Source organism: Lasioglossum baleicum, chromosome 15 (assembly GCF_051020765.1).
Source record: "Lasioglossum baleicum chromosome 15, iyLasBale1, whole genome shotgun sequence".
Classification (NCBI taxonomy): domain Eukaryota; kingdom Metazoa; phylum Arthropoda; class Insecta; order Hymenoptera; family Halictidae; genus Lasioglossum; species Lasioglossum baleicum.
Genome location: NC_134943.1, coordinates 12,298,464 through 12,314,854, shown reverse-complemented (window position 1 = coordinate 12,314,854; position 16,391 = coordinate 12,298,464). Strand labels below are relative to the sequence as shown.

The 16,391-nt window shown below is 42.1% G+C and overlaps 1 protein-coding gene across 3 annotated transcripts in view; it reads left to right on the top strand.

Moving 5' to 3' along the window:
* Positions 1 to 16,391, top strand: part of LOC143216500 (uncharacterized) — an 84,502-nt gene that overhangs the window by 65,436 nt on the left and 2,675 nt on the right. For all 3 annotated transcript variants that reach the window (XR_013010572.1, XM_076439609.1, XM_076439610.1), the window contains exons 2-4: positions 6,057 to 6,377; positions 12,383 to 14,255; positions 14,943 to 15,502. Coding sequence is in view for 2 of the 3 variants with exons in the window: in XM_076439609.1 (XP_076295724.1) it covers positions 6,057 to 6,377; positions 12,383 to 14,255; positions 14,943 to 15,502 (2,754 nt within the window). In the remaining variant the exon portion in view is untranslated. The remainder of the gene's footprint in view (positions 1 to 6,056; positions 6,378 to 12,382; positions 14,256 to 14,942; positions 15,503 to 16,391) is intronic.

The following is a 16,391-nucleotide window of genomic DNA, read 5'->3' as shown; positions in this document are numbered from 1 at the left end:
TCCGCACAATCTTCGCACAACTTAGCACGATAGAAAAAATTGAAAAAAATGTAATGTGGGGGCTACTAAAAAAATCGTTTTTCTAGTAGTAGTTTCAATATTCGAGCACGATATAGCACAACTCAGCACAACTGTTGAAATTATTTATTTCCACAAGTAGTGGGGGGAGGGGGGCTAACTTCCTAGGAGGCCGTTCTAGCCCACTGTGGCATCGGCAGGTTTTTGTGCGGTACCGCGATTAATACTTCGGATGATTTATTTCCAATTGTATAAGAAAGTCACGGACAGGTTGATAAGGTGCTAACGATCGCGCGGAAAACTGGCCTTGGGCGGTCAAAATGGCGCGGGTATATTATTTGTACGTTTAAAGCGCCTGTAATCGTAAAAGTCAACGGAATAGCAGAGCTATTTCAGGTGTTCAGAAGTGCCGCTCGAGCATCTTCGCTGCTCAGGCACCTGTCGCGCAGGACAAAGCAATAATGACGACTAGCTATATCTCTGCATTTCCGTTGATCCAAGTCCCTGATTGGTCGTTTCAAATGCACTTCCCAAGAGACACTTATTATTTTGCTATTTATTATTCGTCGCGTCTAGTTTCATCCTTATTCAGAGTATGTGCCTCTTTTCCTTCGAAATTCCAAAGGCAACTGGTTTCTAAAGCACAGATCAACTTAGCGATGAAAGGATAAAACGAATCAGTCAGTTGCGTTAAATATTCATCGAGAATCGCAACAGACCAGGAACTAATGATAGAAAGATGATCTACGCTCAAGATACGTTACGTAATCGAAAAATTTAACGACTTAATGCTAAGATTTAGTCTGTCATGGGTCTGACGTTAAAATCTCGCGACTTTAATTACCGTTGAAAATAATCCCCAATATTCAAATTAATTAAGATCTACTCGGGAGATTATGTTTTCTACATGTGTTGTGTCATTGAAATATTCACGTCGAAGATAAAGTTACACGATTCCCATTAAACTTTGTTGTCTTCTCGTTGTAATATACGATGTCCATAAAATCTTCGGAGAATATTACTGCGATTTTTTTCGACATAGAATTCAATATGTTAATGAACACTTTACTGTGTTAGCTTTCCGGTACTGTTTATTAAGTTAATCTTCCAACATATTGATTAATACTTTACTTTGTTAGTCTTTCGGTACTCTTTATTAAGTTAATTTTCCAAGATATTAATTAACACTTTACTTTAGTAGTTTTTCTTTAAATAAAAATTGTCCAAATCACAGAAAATTGTAGGAAACGAATGTTAAATAAGAATCTACATATTTCTTCTGTTAATCATTTTAAGGAATTGTGGATAACGCACCTACTAATTTTTACCATAAATTCGTAAAATCCGCAGTTTAATCATGAGCAAACCTATTGATCATTCCGGTTATGTTGGTCGTTCGACGCATCATGTCACGTTACTTAGAGCTTTCACAGTCAGATGATTCAAACGAATTGATTCAAGCCAATCGGCAAGCTGTATGTATATGTATGTAGATCCTAGTGTGAACGCTTAAAGCACATTAACTTTCAAGCACGAAAGAGAGGAACACGGTATGGCGCGGCGCACGGCCGAGTAAGCAAACTTACGATACATGAGCGCGTCGTACTACGCCCCGGGCTGGAGAAAGTCCTTGCAGCCGCATGCAGGAACTGCATGCTGCATACGCTTCGCACGTATACACTTTTACACGGATAGGGGAATATTGCACAGTTTCACGTAACGCACATGCCGAGCGGCTAACGTAAGAAATGTCGCACCGAGGTCTTCAGCATGGACAGTGATGAGTTCACTGCGATTCCTATGCACTTATGGCGTTCACGAAGTTGCTAAACCGATGGGACAAAAGCTTCTGGTCTAGTAATTTGCACGCGAGTGGTTTTTGCTTTCTTTATTTCGCGATGTACATTCAATTCTATGCATTTATGACGAAAATGAACAGCCGCAATTTCGAACAGTAGAAACATTAAAAGAATCTAGGAGTATCAACACGTTAATTTTGTCCTTTTAACAGTATTAGAGGGAGTAATAAATTTTTATTTGACTCTCTCCAGAATCTCTCTCTCTCTCTCTTTGTAATAGATTATGAACATTTTTATTTTGCACAAAGATCCGCAGTCTACTGATTTAACACCAGATTTACTAGAGTTCTAATATGTATATGTTTAATTCACGATCATTGAAACTGTAAATTCCATGAGGAATTTACCCTAACTCTAAATTGCGTGACGTCGAGGCGTCGGTCATCCAAGCTGTCGACGAAAAATGATTAGGATTTCGGAAAGAACACGCAACCAGCGTAAAATATTAACAAACGCCACTGTGAAAGAAAAATACGTGCTGCTTCGCAGGATATATGTATCTGTTAATCGGGAGCGATCGCCTTGGTTTCGTTAAAAGAGTTGCTTCCTGAACGGCAATTTCGTTGATAAAATCAGGCCACTTTCACTGGAAAACGGTTAATTTACGAGCAAAACCGGAGCGCAACGTTCTCCGGCGTGGTGTGGTTGTGGCGCGGCGGCGAGGAGAATGGCGCGGCCCGATGAAGAACGTGCAAGAAGGCGAAGCAAACAGCAAGCCGAAGAAGACAAGGAGAGGCCGGCGTTCGCTTTCTTCTCGCTCATCGAGCTAATTGACCGGATCGAAAGATGAACGTCACGAGCGTTCCAGCGACTGAGGACGGTCCTGCCTTGGTGCTTGGTGCGTGGTACTAAACGGAGCAAATGTTGAGCAGTGTGAAACGGAAACGAGCGAAGAAAAGAACGGAAGGGAAGAAGAAGTGGCTAGTATGCGTGGGATGGTGGCAGAAGTGGTGCATTCACACCGAGAACCGTATCTGGTTTCCTCTCTTTTTTCCTCTCGGTCCTTTCGCAAGTGCAATGCGGGCGGTATCAAATATTATATGATTTAATCAGGGCTCGAAATAAACAGGCACCTTCCCCTTTTCATTAAAAAATTCTGTTCGAACTTGTACGTCTCGTTCAACAAAATATCTGTTCCCGTGGAACTTTTACCAAAAGAATTGTTACCTCTTGCAAACTTTTCCAAGAAATATTTTAGAATATTAAAAAGTTCCATGGAAACAATTTTTTTGGAAAGGTTTAATTGAAAGGTCCCTATAAAATAAATAAAACAGTAACAGTTATATGCATGTTAGAAATATTGAATTTAAAATATCATTTTAATTTCACAGGCATTTTCTATATTTGTGGGACTGAAATTATTTCTATAATCATTTAATATAAACTTCAATGTTGCGAACAAATTTATATTTCAAATATCATTCCTGAATTTAATTATTCCTTAAATATTTCGGTATTTTAATCTCATTGTGAAGGAGAAAGTACCGCAGCAAAACGTACACCCACAGTTACAGGTACATTTACCCTATCGAACTGATTCCAGTCCTAGTGCATAGAGTTCCAGGGTTCCAGCCACTGGATAGCACGTCACCCGAACAACCGGAGAACCTTGGCAAGGGAAAATAAATAATAGCGAGCGACCTTCGTAGTCGGCCGCGAGAAAGAAGTTAATTGCTCTCCACGTGGCTGCGCTACCGCGCCGTTCGAAAATAATATCCCGAGATCGGTGTAATCGCACTGTTACATGGCACGTTTCACTGGCCGCGGCCGCGTCCTCGCCGCTTGTTCTTGGCCATCGTTTTTTCGCTCGTTTTCGCCGCTATCGTCGTGAGCTATTGCTGATATCGACACCTCCAGAAACCTCAATATGGTGATTTCTATCGCTAATCTTCCGTGCCACGTTTTTTCACTTTTCCATGAACAATCAGGAAGTGGTGTTGCGTGTCTTGTAAGCACGCAGAAACCGAGATCCCGACGAAACCCCCTTCGACCCTCTTCCAATTCTAATGTTTACGATAGTCTAATTAGAGTGGCATGCAACGACGAAACATTAATGTTTCTGCGATCGCTGGTTGCGTGGCTCTATGTCGATCCTGCATTCGGGTCGTTGCATTCGACACGACCTTCGAAGTTCATTGAATAGGTTCTTGCTCTTTACCTTTATGACGAAGCTTCTATGGGTGCACACATCAGGCTGGAGGAACGACTGGTGCGGAACAAGCAAATGATCCAAGAAAAAGTTTTAGCTCCCCTCTGTGCCGTCATCCCGTTAAATGATCTCTTTCGTAAATCAGACAGCAGCGTCACTTCTTATACTGATTCGGTGAAAAGATATTGGAACAATAATTCCGCTTCAGGCAAACGAACATTATAGTGGAAGTTTGTGTAACCAAGCTAATTAAGTACCTATGGTGTATTCTTAACCCTTTGCACTCGAATGGTCACTCCGAGGCGCCATGCCAGTAAAAATTGCCATACCATTATTCAAAGTAGTTTTAATATTATTAACACTAGAACTACCGAGCACTAAACGCAATTAGCATACATTATAATAATGAGAAAATATGGCGGCGCCCTTACCTGTCAAAAACACTGTAGATCGCTCAACTTTAAGCAAGCATAACTCCTGAACCATTGGTCCAACAGGATCGAAACTTCGATCTCTGCAGCCGCCCGGGTACAAATATACTGGATTACATAGCAAATACATCATACTTTATAGGAGAAAGGCAGAAATTTTGAGTCCGATAAAGTAAAGAGCAGCCCTCTTGGTGCAAAATTATCATTATGGTGCTGCAAAAGCCATGAATTATTTCGCCACAAACAATCGCTGAGCGTACCAAAACGCATGTAACCTTCTCGAAAGCCGACAATAGACTAAACATCGAATACGACAACGAATGTGCAGACACTTTTCAGACATGTTTACCACCAACACAACCACAACAAAAATGGCTTCAATCAGACTAATACAATCCGCGAAATTACAAAATTCTCATTACTTTTTGAACACACCTCGTACATCTAAAGACGTTCCCCACCGAACAGAAGATTTTTCGGTCACTTTATAAGAGTCACCCTGTATAGAATGCAGGAGAACATCAATTTTCTAATAAGGCAAAGGAAAAGAAACGCAAGTTCGTGCTCCGACTTTATTATGACCGAGGAACGGGAACACAATTAGCCCTCGGGAACCTTAACAGAACCCTAAATACAGCTCGATTTTTGTCCCATTCCGATTCAACTAACGGTCACGTTCATCGTGCTTCGATTGCGGGTCAAATTCTTCGGTTCGGAATGCGTATCAGGGGAAGAAAAGGTGCTCGGAGATGCGCCTTGAAATTTAGCTCGAGTCTAAAAACCGTCGGCCAGAAAAACGCGAACGCAGATGCCCCCGTATTCGTTACAACGTAGCAGCCCAATCTGCGCTTCGATCCACAAGTTTCCAAGTACGATTTACCGTTCAATCCTCCTGGACGGTTCACGCAGCCGATACCTCTTGGTTTTTTGCGGTTCGAAGGGGCAACGATGAACTCGACATAAATCACTGGCCGAGGGAAGTTGCAACAATGTAGTTCTACAAAAACGCTAACGAATCTGCCGCGCACCACGCCGGGATTACAAAGTACAAAATTTGATGCCAAACAGGGTAAATGTGCGTATTACCAATGGGACTAAAATGCGTAAAATAAAAGCCAACTTTGGGAAAATTTTCATGTTTTATGAGCTCGGAATTATGAAGCTACCAGAAAGATGGCGGAAGTTCATCGAACAAGATGGAAAATATTTTACTGGTTCAAATTGATTGCCTGAATAGAAAAATTCGGTTTTATCTCACCTTAAAATATTCTTGCCAATCCAATACTTTGCCTGTACAATTCAATGAGAATGTATTCGCGTTGGTTGGTCAAACAAAATTGTTGTCAATCATTTGTTGTCCCATTTGAGACATGAGTTATTTTCGGCGGTCGTGAAAATAATACGACCATTGATCATTGGATCACTGGACTAAAAGAATTCGTTCATTGGCCAGATCACTGTGCCACCTTTTTGTCAGGTGTATCGTTGCAGGCGCCCATATTTTTGTACGAATTTGAAATCGTTCGAATCTGGAGAGTCTGCTGTATTTTCATTCGATGAAGGCTGTTACTAATATTTTGTAAATTGATTTGATTACAGGCGGAGCGATGTTTAAACGGCTATCGAAGTCGAGGCGCCACAGCGCCGACGACGTTGCTCTCTCGTTGTCGAGCCCGTCGACCCTGGACGAGCCGCCGGGGACGTCGACGTCGCGGGACAACTGTCAAAGCATCAGCCCGGCCGCCCTGCTGAGGGTTTCCAGGACAAAGTACACCAGGAGAAGCTGCGGTGACGCGAGCGCGATGCAGGCGTTGCTCGCCGCTAAGCCGGAGCAGGAGCAAGACGTCGCCGAGGCCGATTACCAAATGGTCACCGCTGTCCCTGCCTTCATCGTCGAACACGAGCCCGAAAAACACCGAGGTAATTTGCGATCGAATCTGTCGCTGCCAATTAACCGGTCGGTGATCGATTAATTCGCGAGCAAAACTGTCACTTCGAACAGGATCCATCCCTCTCCGTCGCGTTGCCGAACACTCGGGATTCGGGAATGGAGATAACTATCCTTGATTGAACACAAGTTCGGTGGCTCTTCAACTTGTTTCAAGTACGAATAATCAATTATTTTCACACTCGAGAAATCATTCATTATTCACACCGCGTGGCCAACGCACACAAAGAGCGCTCATTAACAGATTAAGGCGGCAGTCTCGTTTCCAGGATTGCAAGGGTGCGGGATATTCGCTTTCTCATTTCTCGATAATACAAACACGAGGTTTTTCAGTAGCCAAAAACGCTAGATAACAGATAGTCCAGTGCTCATAAGGGTGGTGTAGAGGGAAATGGAAGGAACATAATTTTTAACTTTGGGACTTTGTTTGGACTTGTTAGGAGGTAAATATACTAAAAGTCCCCACTCCTAGGAGGTCAGCGAGGTGCAGAGGGGCACGTAGAAGGTCCCCTTTTTCGGTTTTCCGCTTATATCTAGGAAACTATATGTCCTAGCGATAAGACTATTCTATACGAAATTAAAGATGACAAAATGTGCCATAAGATCGATTTCATTCAATTTTTCGCTATTACGCATAGTTTCCGAGATATCCGTGCTCAAAGTTCACCCGAAACTCACTCGCTCGTACGCCAAAACTATTGATTTTACAAAAAAAAATTGTAATTACATAAATTGTAGGAAATTTTCTCTAGTTTAATTTTGTATATAAATGTTTTTATCGTAAAATGAGTCAGAAAGGAGATATTGTCAAAAAACTGCTATTAGGCGCCATTCTTCTAATATGGCAACGCGAGCGACAAAGATACGAGGTGGCAAAGTTGAAATTCGGAAAGAGCACATCGAAATCTATAAAATTACACATTTTTAAAACTCCCGGATAACTTTTCAGGTAAAACTACCAAATGACTGTACTAAAACAACAAATGGTACTTTAAAAAAAGTTACCAAACTGTGTAAAAAAGAATGTCTTAAAATGCATTTTTTTTTTGTTTTAAGAAACTAATTTTCTTTGAACCTCTTCAGGGGTACAAACAAGAAATCATCTCTTCTTTCTATTTTTTTTTTGGAAAATTCGTGCCTGAAGAGGTTAAATAATAGGAGAAGTTGTTACTAAAAATTGCTTCGGAACAATATACTGAGAAGCTTTTAACTGCTGATCTTTGATATCCAGAAGGTTATTAGAAAATTGCCGGAAAGTATTATAATCGAGATTTTTCGTACGTGGTAGTTCTAGTTTGTTAATTACAGCAATATTTATCATGTTCAACGTAAACACATTAATCGCGAACCGTGGTAACGGACTTGAAAAGAGTACAGTTAACTGAGAGTACCCTTCGGGTCGTTACGGTAGAACCTATGCTTCGATCGGCAACAAAAGCGTCTCATTTACAAAATCGGTGGATTGTGGATGTAACGCACGTTCGAACCAGAACGAGACATGACCGGGCTCACGCTGTGGGACCAGCTAGCTTGATCCAAGGGAAGAAAAGAGAAGCGAACGAATATGAACGCCACGATTTTCACATTCAAATGCGCTCGAAGACGCTCGGTTGCTCACGGAGAAACGTGAAAGCTCGAGGGTCAACCGTTTAACCGTTTAACCATTTGACTGCGGCGCACGTCAAGCTAAATTAACACTTTGCCAACCGGCCGAGTTACGTTTTACCATACGCACGCCTTTACTTCGTGTTTCGGCATTTCGAATGTGTATTTTTACTTTATTGTTGGTGACATATGTATACGGTTAGGAGCATAACTGATCACACACACACTTTAAATTAAAATAAGCTTTTTATGAATGGACCAAACCACTTCAATTTCTCTGTAAGGCTAGAAGAATTAGTTTAACAATGCTTTTCGTCGGAATTGTGAGAAGCAATAGTAAAAATTGATTAACGATAATTTAAAAGATGTGTTGGGCCAACTCGTACAAATTATATACGCTCTGAAAATTTCATTGTAAAGAAAGTTGGAAAAATCAATTTGTACTATTGCTTTCCACAATTTCGGCCAATTGCATTTTCTCAACATATTTTTTAGATGTCGTTTACTAAACTAATTCTTCTAGCCTTAAAAATGGCGAGAAGACTTTTTTATAAAAATAAATGTAAACATCAATCAATAATGGATATAAATTATTAATTGTTTGTGTGGTACACTCGTTCAGAAAGTACACGTCTTCATTCTGATAAATTAGCGCTGGAGATCTCAAAGTTGCTAGAACATCATCTTTCCCAAATACTATTTATCTCGTCCGTTACTCAACAGCCGAAGCTAATTAACTTGTCAAAAGATACGAGAGGTTGATGGAAGCAATTATTCATTGGCGGTAATTTATTGTCAAACTATTCGAACTTCTATACATATACATAGAGGGAAATGAGGTGACAGCATCGACCCGACAACGTAACGTCTTCCATTCTTCTTTTACCACTACGCACGGTGGACACCGTTTTCTGATGTGGCGAGTCTAATTGTAAGTGCCCCCAAACAGACCTCCATGCTCTGATGGTCTCGGTGTCCTTTGCTTCACAGCCAACGGATTACGAAGTACTGTTGCTCTCTCGGCGTTCGGTATCCGTAGCCTTCATTCCACAGCCGAAAAGCGTTGCTTCAAACTTCGCATGCGTTCACTAAATGCGCTATGGTCATTTGCTTTGTTAGACCTCTAAACGCGTAGGAGAATAACACTGTATTACTATACATCTTTCAACGCATGTTTATCGTACTCGTATGGAATGCTTACACCTGCATCACACATCCTGCATTCTTCTATTTACAGTGGATAACAAAAGTAAGTTAACACTCATATTTTCAATTACAACAGTAATATTTATTCATCGGCTTCGGTTCGGGTAATTGAGGATTTCTTAATATTCTATGTGATTTTGATCATGGAATTGAAATGTAGAAATCGAAGTTGGGTAATAAACGATTTGATATTTTATTTGTTTGAATAGAAATAAACAAAAGTATATTTTAAACTCTTTAAACTTTCAATTTCGCGACATGCATAGTGTGAACCGAGCCTGAAATCACGATAATTCGCTTGCGTCATATCCGGGGTATTTAATGTTCACAGGTATTTCGAAAATGATGAAAAGGTGTTGGGCGTTAAACTTGCGAGGATGATTTAAAGCCACGATAAAATTGCGCCGTCGCAGCTTTGGTTTAATAGGCCACGGTTCTGTCCGTGTCACGGTACCTTCTTCTAGAATTAAATTACGGATTATAGCGCGTCCTCTCGGCTCGTATCCTCAGTTCTCTGCCAGTTACGAGCAACGTCGCGATGTAAAGCTTTTTCTCTGATTCCGTGTCGCCTGTTTGTACACCGCGACGCCGCGCCGCGCCGTAATTTTAAAAGTTGAATGGCTGGAAGCGTGAGGGTGGAAGAGGATGGAACGGTGCGAAGAACGTAATTGAATTACGTGACGGTAATTGAATTGGCAGATTTTGTTTCCCCCCTATTGGTTGACGGGCGAATTTCTGATGCAGCATGCCGCGCCGAATGTAAATGGAAGCAATTTTCCCGGCCGTGCGCGAGTCAGTTTGATACGCGCGTAATTCGGGTTTTCGTTCTTGATGGACATTCACGAGGTGAGTTAATAACCTGTCACGAATAAATTCACTGGAAATTAATAAGGATATCATAGCTGTTTGTTATCGCATTGAGGACACAGTCAGCCAAAAACGTCACCGTACATTAAAACGAAATAATTCTCTTAACCCTTCTCATTTCTCTATAATGCAAAGATGGGGTTTACAGTAGTCAAAACCCCTAGATGAAAGATCGATCTAGGACGCCATCGCCCTCAAAAGTCCTATTTTTTTTATGTTTACGATTATGATTGGTGGTTATATGATTCTTGCATTCAATTTTACTGACAAAAATCATATAAACTATATGTATACGATAAATTACAATGTACAACAAATATCTGAACTTCTAATTATGTGCTGATTATTATGTGAAAGATTTTTCAAAATTAAGCAATAATCACCGGTCGGTAATGTGTTAATTCATATGTTTATTTTAACGTAACGTTCACGAGTTACGATATATGTAAACTTGCAAATTGAGGCTCCCTTAGATCTACTAACCGCTAGCCATTACTTGGCAGGTTGCCATTCGCAAGGAACGCGGAACAACAAAAGTCCTTCTTAATCGGTTTTTGATACGGAAACCAATTTTCTCAATTTGCATGGAGTATGTCTACCCAGCTCGGCCAAGGATGACAGCAGTCATTTTGAGCAGTCCACGCGAGGTAATTATTACCCCATTCAATGCCCTTTCATAGTTGATTAATCAAGGAACTAATTAATCAACGATAAAGCAATGATGCTGACGCGTCATTGAGGTCGGGCCGGACATGGCGCCGATAGGCAATAGGCACGCATGCAAATACACGCGCGCGTCGATTGTACACTGTACACGCCGATCCACGGATGCTACTCGTTACCTTAATGAGAATGTAAGGCATTGCACTTGTCACGGTGCATTCGACTCGTAATGAATTTTCCCGTTTCGTCCCTCAAGATTGATTTGAGGAATTACTTATCGCCTCTCCATTGTTCGCTTTTATCTTTCAATTTGCATCGCGATAGGAACGCGTCCAGACAACGGAGCGGCCGATATCAATGTCTGACATGTTTGAATGAAGATGAATAATCGATCTTACGCCCTTCACGCTTCTCGGCGACTCGTGTTCAATTAATTCAACGACAGGGAAATTAGACATTACGATCCCGTAGAAAAATTCATGTTCGTTATGTTATCAGTCATTACGCCAAAATATTTATTACGCGTTAGTGATTATATGTATAAATCAGAACGAAAACATGGGCTGTTTCATCAGCTGTAAGACTAATTAAGGGGGTAGTATATACCCTCGGATTGTAACTAGAAAATAACTAGAATCTTACTAGGAAAATGGGTCTGCGCCATGTCGTTGTTTGACCTTATACGAGTATATTTTGAGCTGGGTGAGGGCTCATTCTAAAGAGGAAGGTTCATCACACCACGCTCTAGTCATGATTTTAACGAGATTATGTTTATATCTAATAATATGACGCGATCTTTGTCCGTTCGGGTGAACTGAAATGATCTGCCGCGTTAACCTAGGTACTATCGCTACCTGGTAGTCCGTTCTGTCGTACATACTCCCGCGTGCATTATCGCGAAACACGTGTACCCGATACCTGAGCAGCCTGACAATCGCTTACCATGGTATAGGAGCGAATGGCCTCGGCTCCGGCCCCGTTAACCGGGGTGACACCTCGAAAAAGTAGTCCCAAAATACGCGGAACCAGCTCAAGTCTGTTACTCGAGTTCCTCGTCGTCGTTCCTGGGGGCGACCATATGTCGACCACGGACGAGGATGCCGCCGGGTGGTTTTTCGTACTACGAGATGGCCCGGTATCTCATCCACCGTCTCTTCTTGTGCCCCTTTATTGGAACGCGCACAGCTGAAGCTCCAGCATCGCGGACTCGACTGGATTCCGGGAAATGTTTCGAGCCCCCTTCTTTCAATCGATTTACTGTTAGATCGCGGCTACATTCCTCGCCAAGGATTTAGAGAATTTTCTTTTCCTATGCCACCGCGATTAATTTTTCTATTAGGTAGGTGCTTGACAATAAGGTTTGTCGAGGACTGGGATCCTCCAAAAAAGGACACACGTAAGTTGTATAGAAAAATCGTGATCTTGTGCATTGCACGGACAAAAGGCGTGTGTGGTACATCAGAATTAAAAAAAAACACATTATCGAAGCGCGGGAGCGGCCCGCTTCTACTACGCACGCAGCTGAGAGAGCGGAACCCTGTACGCAAACAAACCGAACGTTGCAGTTGGTAGCTGCAATCCTAAGTTTCTGTAACGACAGGTATTAAAGTTTGGCATTTTCGTTGACTGTTTCCAGGCTCGAGTTTCGGAGTTTGGGGTCGCAGGATGAGTAAAAAGATAGATTCATTCCGGCGGGCTGGTTCCCGTGAAACGATTTGCTCTATATCGGAAAGATCCGACAGCGGGAGCAATAACAACAACAACTGCACCACCAGCAACAACAACAACAATAACAACAACCATCATTTACCATCGAAAGTGGACCAGTCACTGCCGGATTTCAAGCTAGACTCGAAGCAAGAAAAGAGAATACCGGGAACGTTCCATAGATCACCGTCACCCTTCAAATCCTTCTTCATCCGTATGGGTTCCACGGGGATGCTGAACTCGGCGAAAGGCAACCGGCGTTCGCAAAATATCGACGATAGACTGAAAACTTGCGAAAAGGACAATCTGTTCAGGAGCTGTAGCACGAGTCAACTGAACACCAGTCCGACCTACGTGAAAGGCGACGATCCCTCGGAAGGGATCGATCTCCAGATCTCCAGTCGCAAGGACAAAACCGTCTCTTGCGATAATCTAGCGCGTCAGAATGTCGACGCGTACGACGACCATATCAGCGATGCCGGTACATCCCTCTATCCCCTTGGTAGCCCATCGGTGACGAACTTCAGTTCGTGCGACTTTGAACACTCGAGAAACGAATCGCCGATGAGGAAGAGCAACAGCTGCGACTTCAAAGAAACGAAAAAGTCCAGCTTTCCGTACGCTTTTCTACGATCGAAACTCTCCGTCCTACCCGAAGAACGTCACAGCACGTTCGCATCGAAGGATGAACGATTATTCAAGACGGCCTCCGAAGAGCATTTCCCTGCCTTGAAAATAGAGGACACATACACCGGCACGACGACGTTGGGCAGACGGCGTTCGAGAACCGGCAATTTCTCCCGGGGAAATCCGAACAAATCTCAAGAATCCTCGGCTCCGAAAGGCGGGTTCAACTCGTACACGGAATTCCGCAAGAACTCGAGCAGGTGCGAGCAGGATAGGTTCAGTCTGAATCCGAGCCAGTTGGAGAGAATCGATGACCACTTCCAACAGGAAGACATGGGTTGCTACAGCTCGTACGACAGCAGTCCGATGTCACTTCGAGGGAATATCCATCATGCTGATCCCGTCCAGGAGAGGGTGGACTTTGTAGGGAAGATGAACGAGTCCAGGTTTTCCGAAACGTCCTCGTTGAACGTGGACCTGGATATGGTGCCCACCCTTCGAAATCATAGAAGAAATTCAGCGCCCAGCGGCGAGCAGAGGCTGTCCTCTCACTATGTAAGCTCGAACGAATCGGGGTACGACAGTGACGGGCCTAGAGGAGAATCCGCTGCCGCTTCGGAGAACGAGGGGCTAAGCTTAAAGTGCACGGATAGCTCGGATACCAGCAGCGTGGTGGATTCCGAGTTGGAGAAACCCATAAGAAGTTCCACGCCGAGCGAGTGCCAAGACCAGGAAAACAATCACGAGCCCAGGACGAAAGAGAATTCTGAAGCCGATGCCGTTAGAGAGGGGAATTCCTCCGAGTTGGCCGATGGCATCGACGGATTCAGGTGGCATCAGAGCAACTCCGGCAGACTGTTACCCAGCATTCATCAAACGTACGACGATACCGCGATGAATTCCCAGTTCCCCGCCTATAGAAACGGATTAAACAGTTTGCAGAGCTCTCCGCCTAAATCCCTTGATATTTCGCCGCACCGTATGAGACTACAGCAAGATAAGTCTAGGTTCCTCAGCGACATCATTCAACCGCCGAAGAGGGTTCGACGATGTCGACTGGTGCAGCTACATAAGAGGGATCCGAAAGAAAGTCTAGGAATTCGGTTGGCGCAGCAGCGGTTAGGGGAGCTTCGATATATCGTCGTGCAGCTTGAAAGCGACGGAATTGCGCACAGGTAGGAAGCTTTCATTTTTATTCACCGATAAATAGACTGCGGATCTTTATGCAAAATAAGAATTGTCTGCATCCATTGCAAGTAGGGATTGCAATACCGGTATTAATACCGGTATTAGGAATTTTCATGAAGGTACGAAAACACAGTTGTTTAATAGAAAAAAACATTAACTAATTTATTGAATTCATACTTTTGGAATGTGATTGTAAAAAACATAATGCATCTATTGAACTGTCATTAAGCCTTGAACGTATTTTTCTGCACAAATTACACTGCAGTTTGTTGCAATTCAGTAATTAAATACGCACACTTTTAATTAAAAAGGATAACTTTTTGATAAATGTACCAAACGACTTCAGTCGTTTTGCGAAGCTAGAAGGAATAGTTTAGTACATAACGAGTAATAAAAATTTTGAATGGGTACAAAATGTGTCGGTATATAATGTACATATTGTTTCATAAAAATTGCAAGACTGAATTTATGAAGATTGTTCACAATTTTTATAAAAATACGTGCTCGAATAAAAAAATGTATCGAATAATGTCTAATGGAGAAGAGAGCATCTTCATAATTTCAATAATTAAAAATTAAAGAATGTGAAAGCGGACATTTAAATCGAACTTTAACAATGATCCAATAAATCAATGCAAGTTTGAACTAACGAAGATAAAATGTGACCATTATAGGGATGGTAGACTGAGACTGGGTGACGAAATCGTCGAGGTCGAGGGCAAGGAGCTCAGAACTCTGGAGAGCTTGGAAGAGGTCCAGGATTTCTTGAAATCCTTTACCGGTAACAAGATACGTTTAATTACCGCTTACGAAGAGACAGTGCCGCAGGTGTACGTTAGTCCGCCAACATTGCCTGGGGAATACGAGTACCTGGAAAACGCGAAGAACCTTTCCAACCTGTCGTTGATCGACGGTCAAACGAGGCAGGGTGTACAGTCGGAAAAATCCAGCAAGACCACCGAGGAAAACGTTCAATTAACAAAGAGGCCTGATTTTCTACCCCTTTCTTGTTTGACCAAGCAGCGAAAGAGTGCAGAGAATGGTCTCGAATCGACAACGGAATCACAGCATTACCTGACGAGGCACATCGCCAAATTTGAAAAGGGTTATGGCAAACCCAGCCTTGGTTTCAGTGTCGTAGGAGGCAGGGATAGTCCTCGGGGTGAAATGGGGATTTTCGTCAGAAGGGTTTTCCCTGGAGGTCAAGCTGATGTGTCAAAGTCACTATTTCAAGGTAAAGTATTTATTTTATTTATACAGTAACACTTGTTCGAATCACTGAGTCCACAAAATCACTGAATCACAAAAGGACTCCGCGTTTCCTCTTTTTCGAATAAACGTACGTACAGGTTTTGCACTCCAAATTCACCCTTTTGCAAATCAATTTCACCCATTAAGAATAGTTCAAATTAATTAGTACTTACAATACTTAAAATAAATTACACTTGAAAGCATCTTCCTTGAGTTCAGAAGAAGCCACCATGGACATGAGGGTGCAGCGAAGTGCTGTGTGACGTTAGACTCACATGAACAGTGTCATGCGAGGGAAACATAAGACTCGATACTCAATACGCTTCAATAAAAACTTTTATTTCATTGAAAAAAATTTTTTAATTGGAAAATGGCTATACAATGTATACATATGTATACATATCTATACACTATTTTCAAAATACTTAGTAATTTAATTAATTGAAAGGTCTGAATTATGTCATTCAAACCTCAAATTGTAATTGAATTACAATGTAATTGAATTAGCAGATCTGCATATAGATGTTAAATCATCTCAAATTACACACAAGTACTAATAGTAGCGACATTTATTAGTAGACGTCACAAACATATTCGAGTACCCAATCAGATACATGTTGCATCATCTCAAATTACACACAAGTACTATCAGTTGTGAGATCTTCAAGAAACTCTGGAAGCATAGAAATTTATTACTGTTCGTATTTTGTATATGTAGTTGCGTGTAAAACAATGTCACACCGTGGAACGCGTGACGAAACGCGCAACAGTACATTATCCTTAGCGTACTCGTTATCCGTATAGCTCGAGCATGAAGAATCCCACCGTGCACGGTAGAATTCCTTAGTGTCGTACACAAGCACATGAAAATA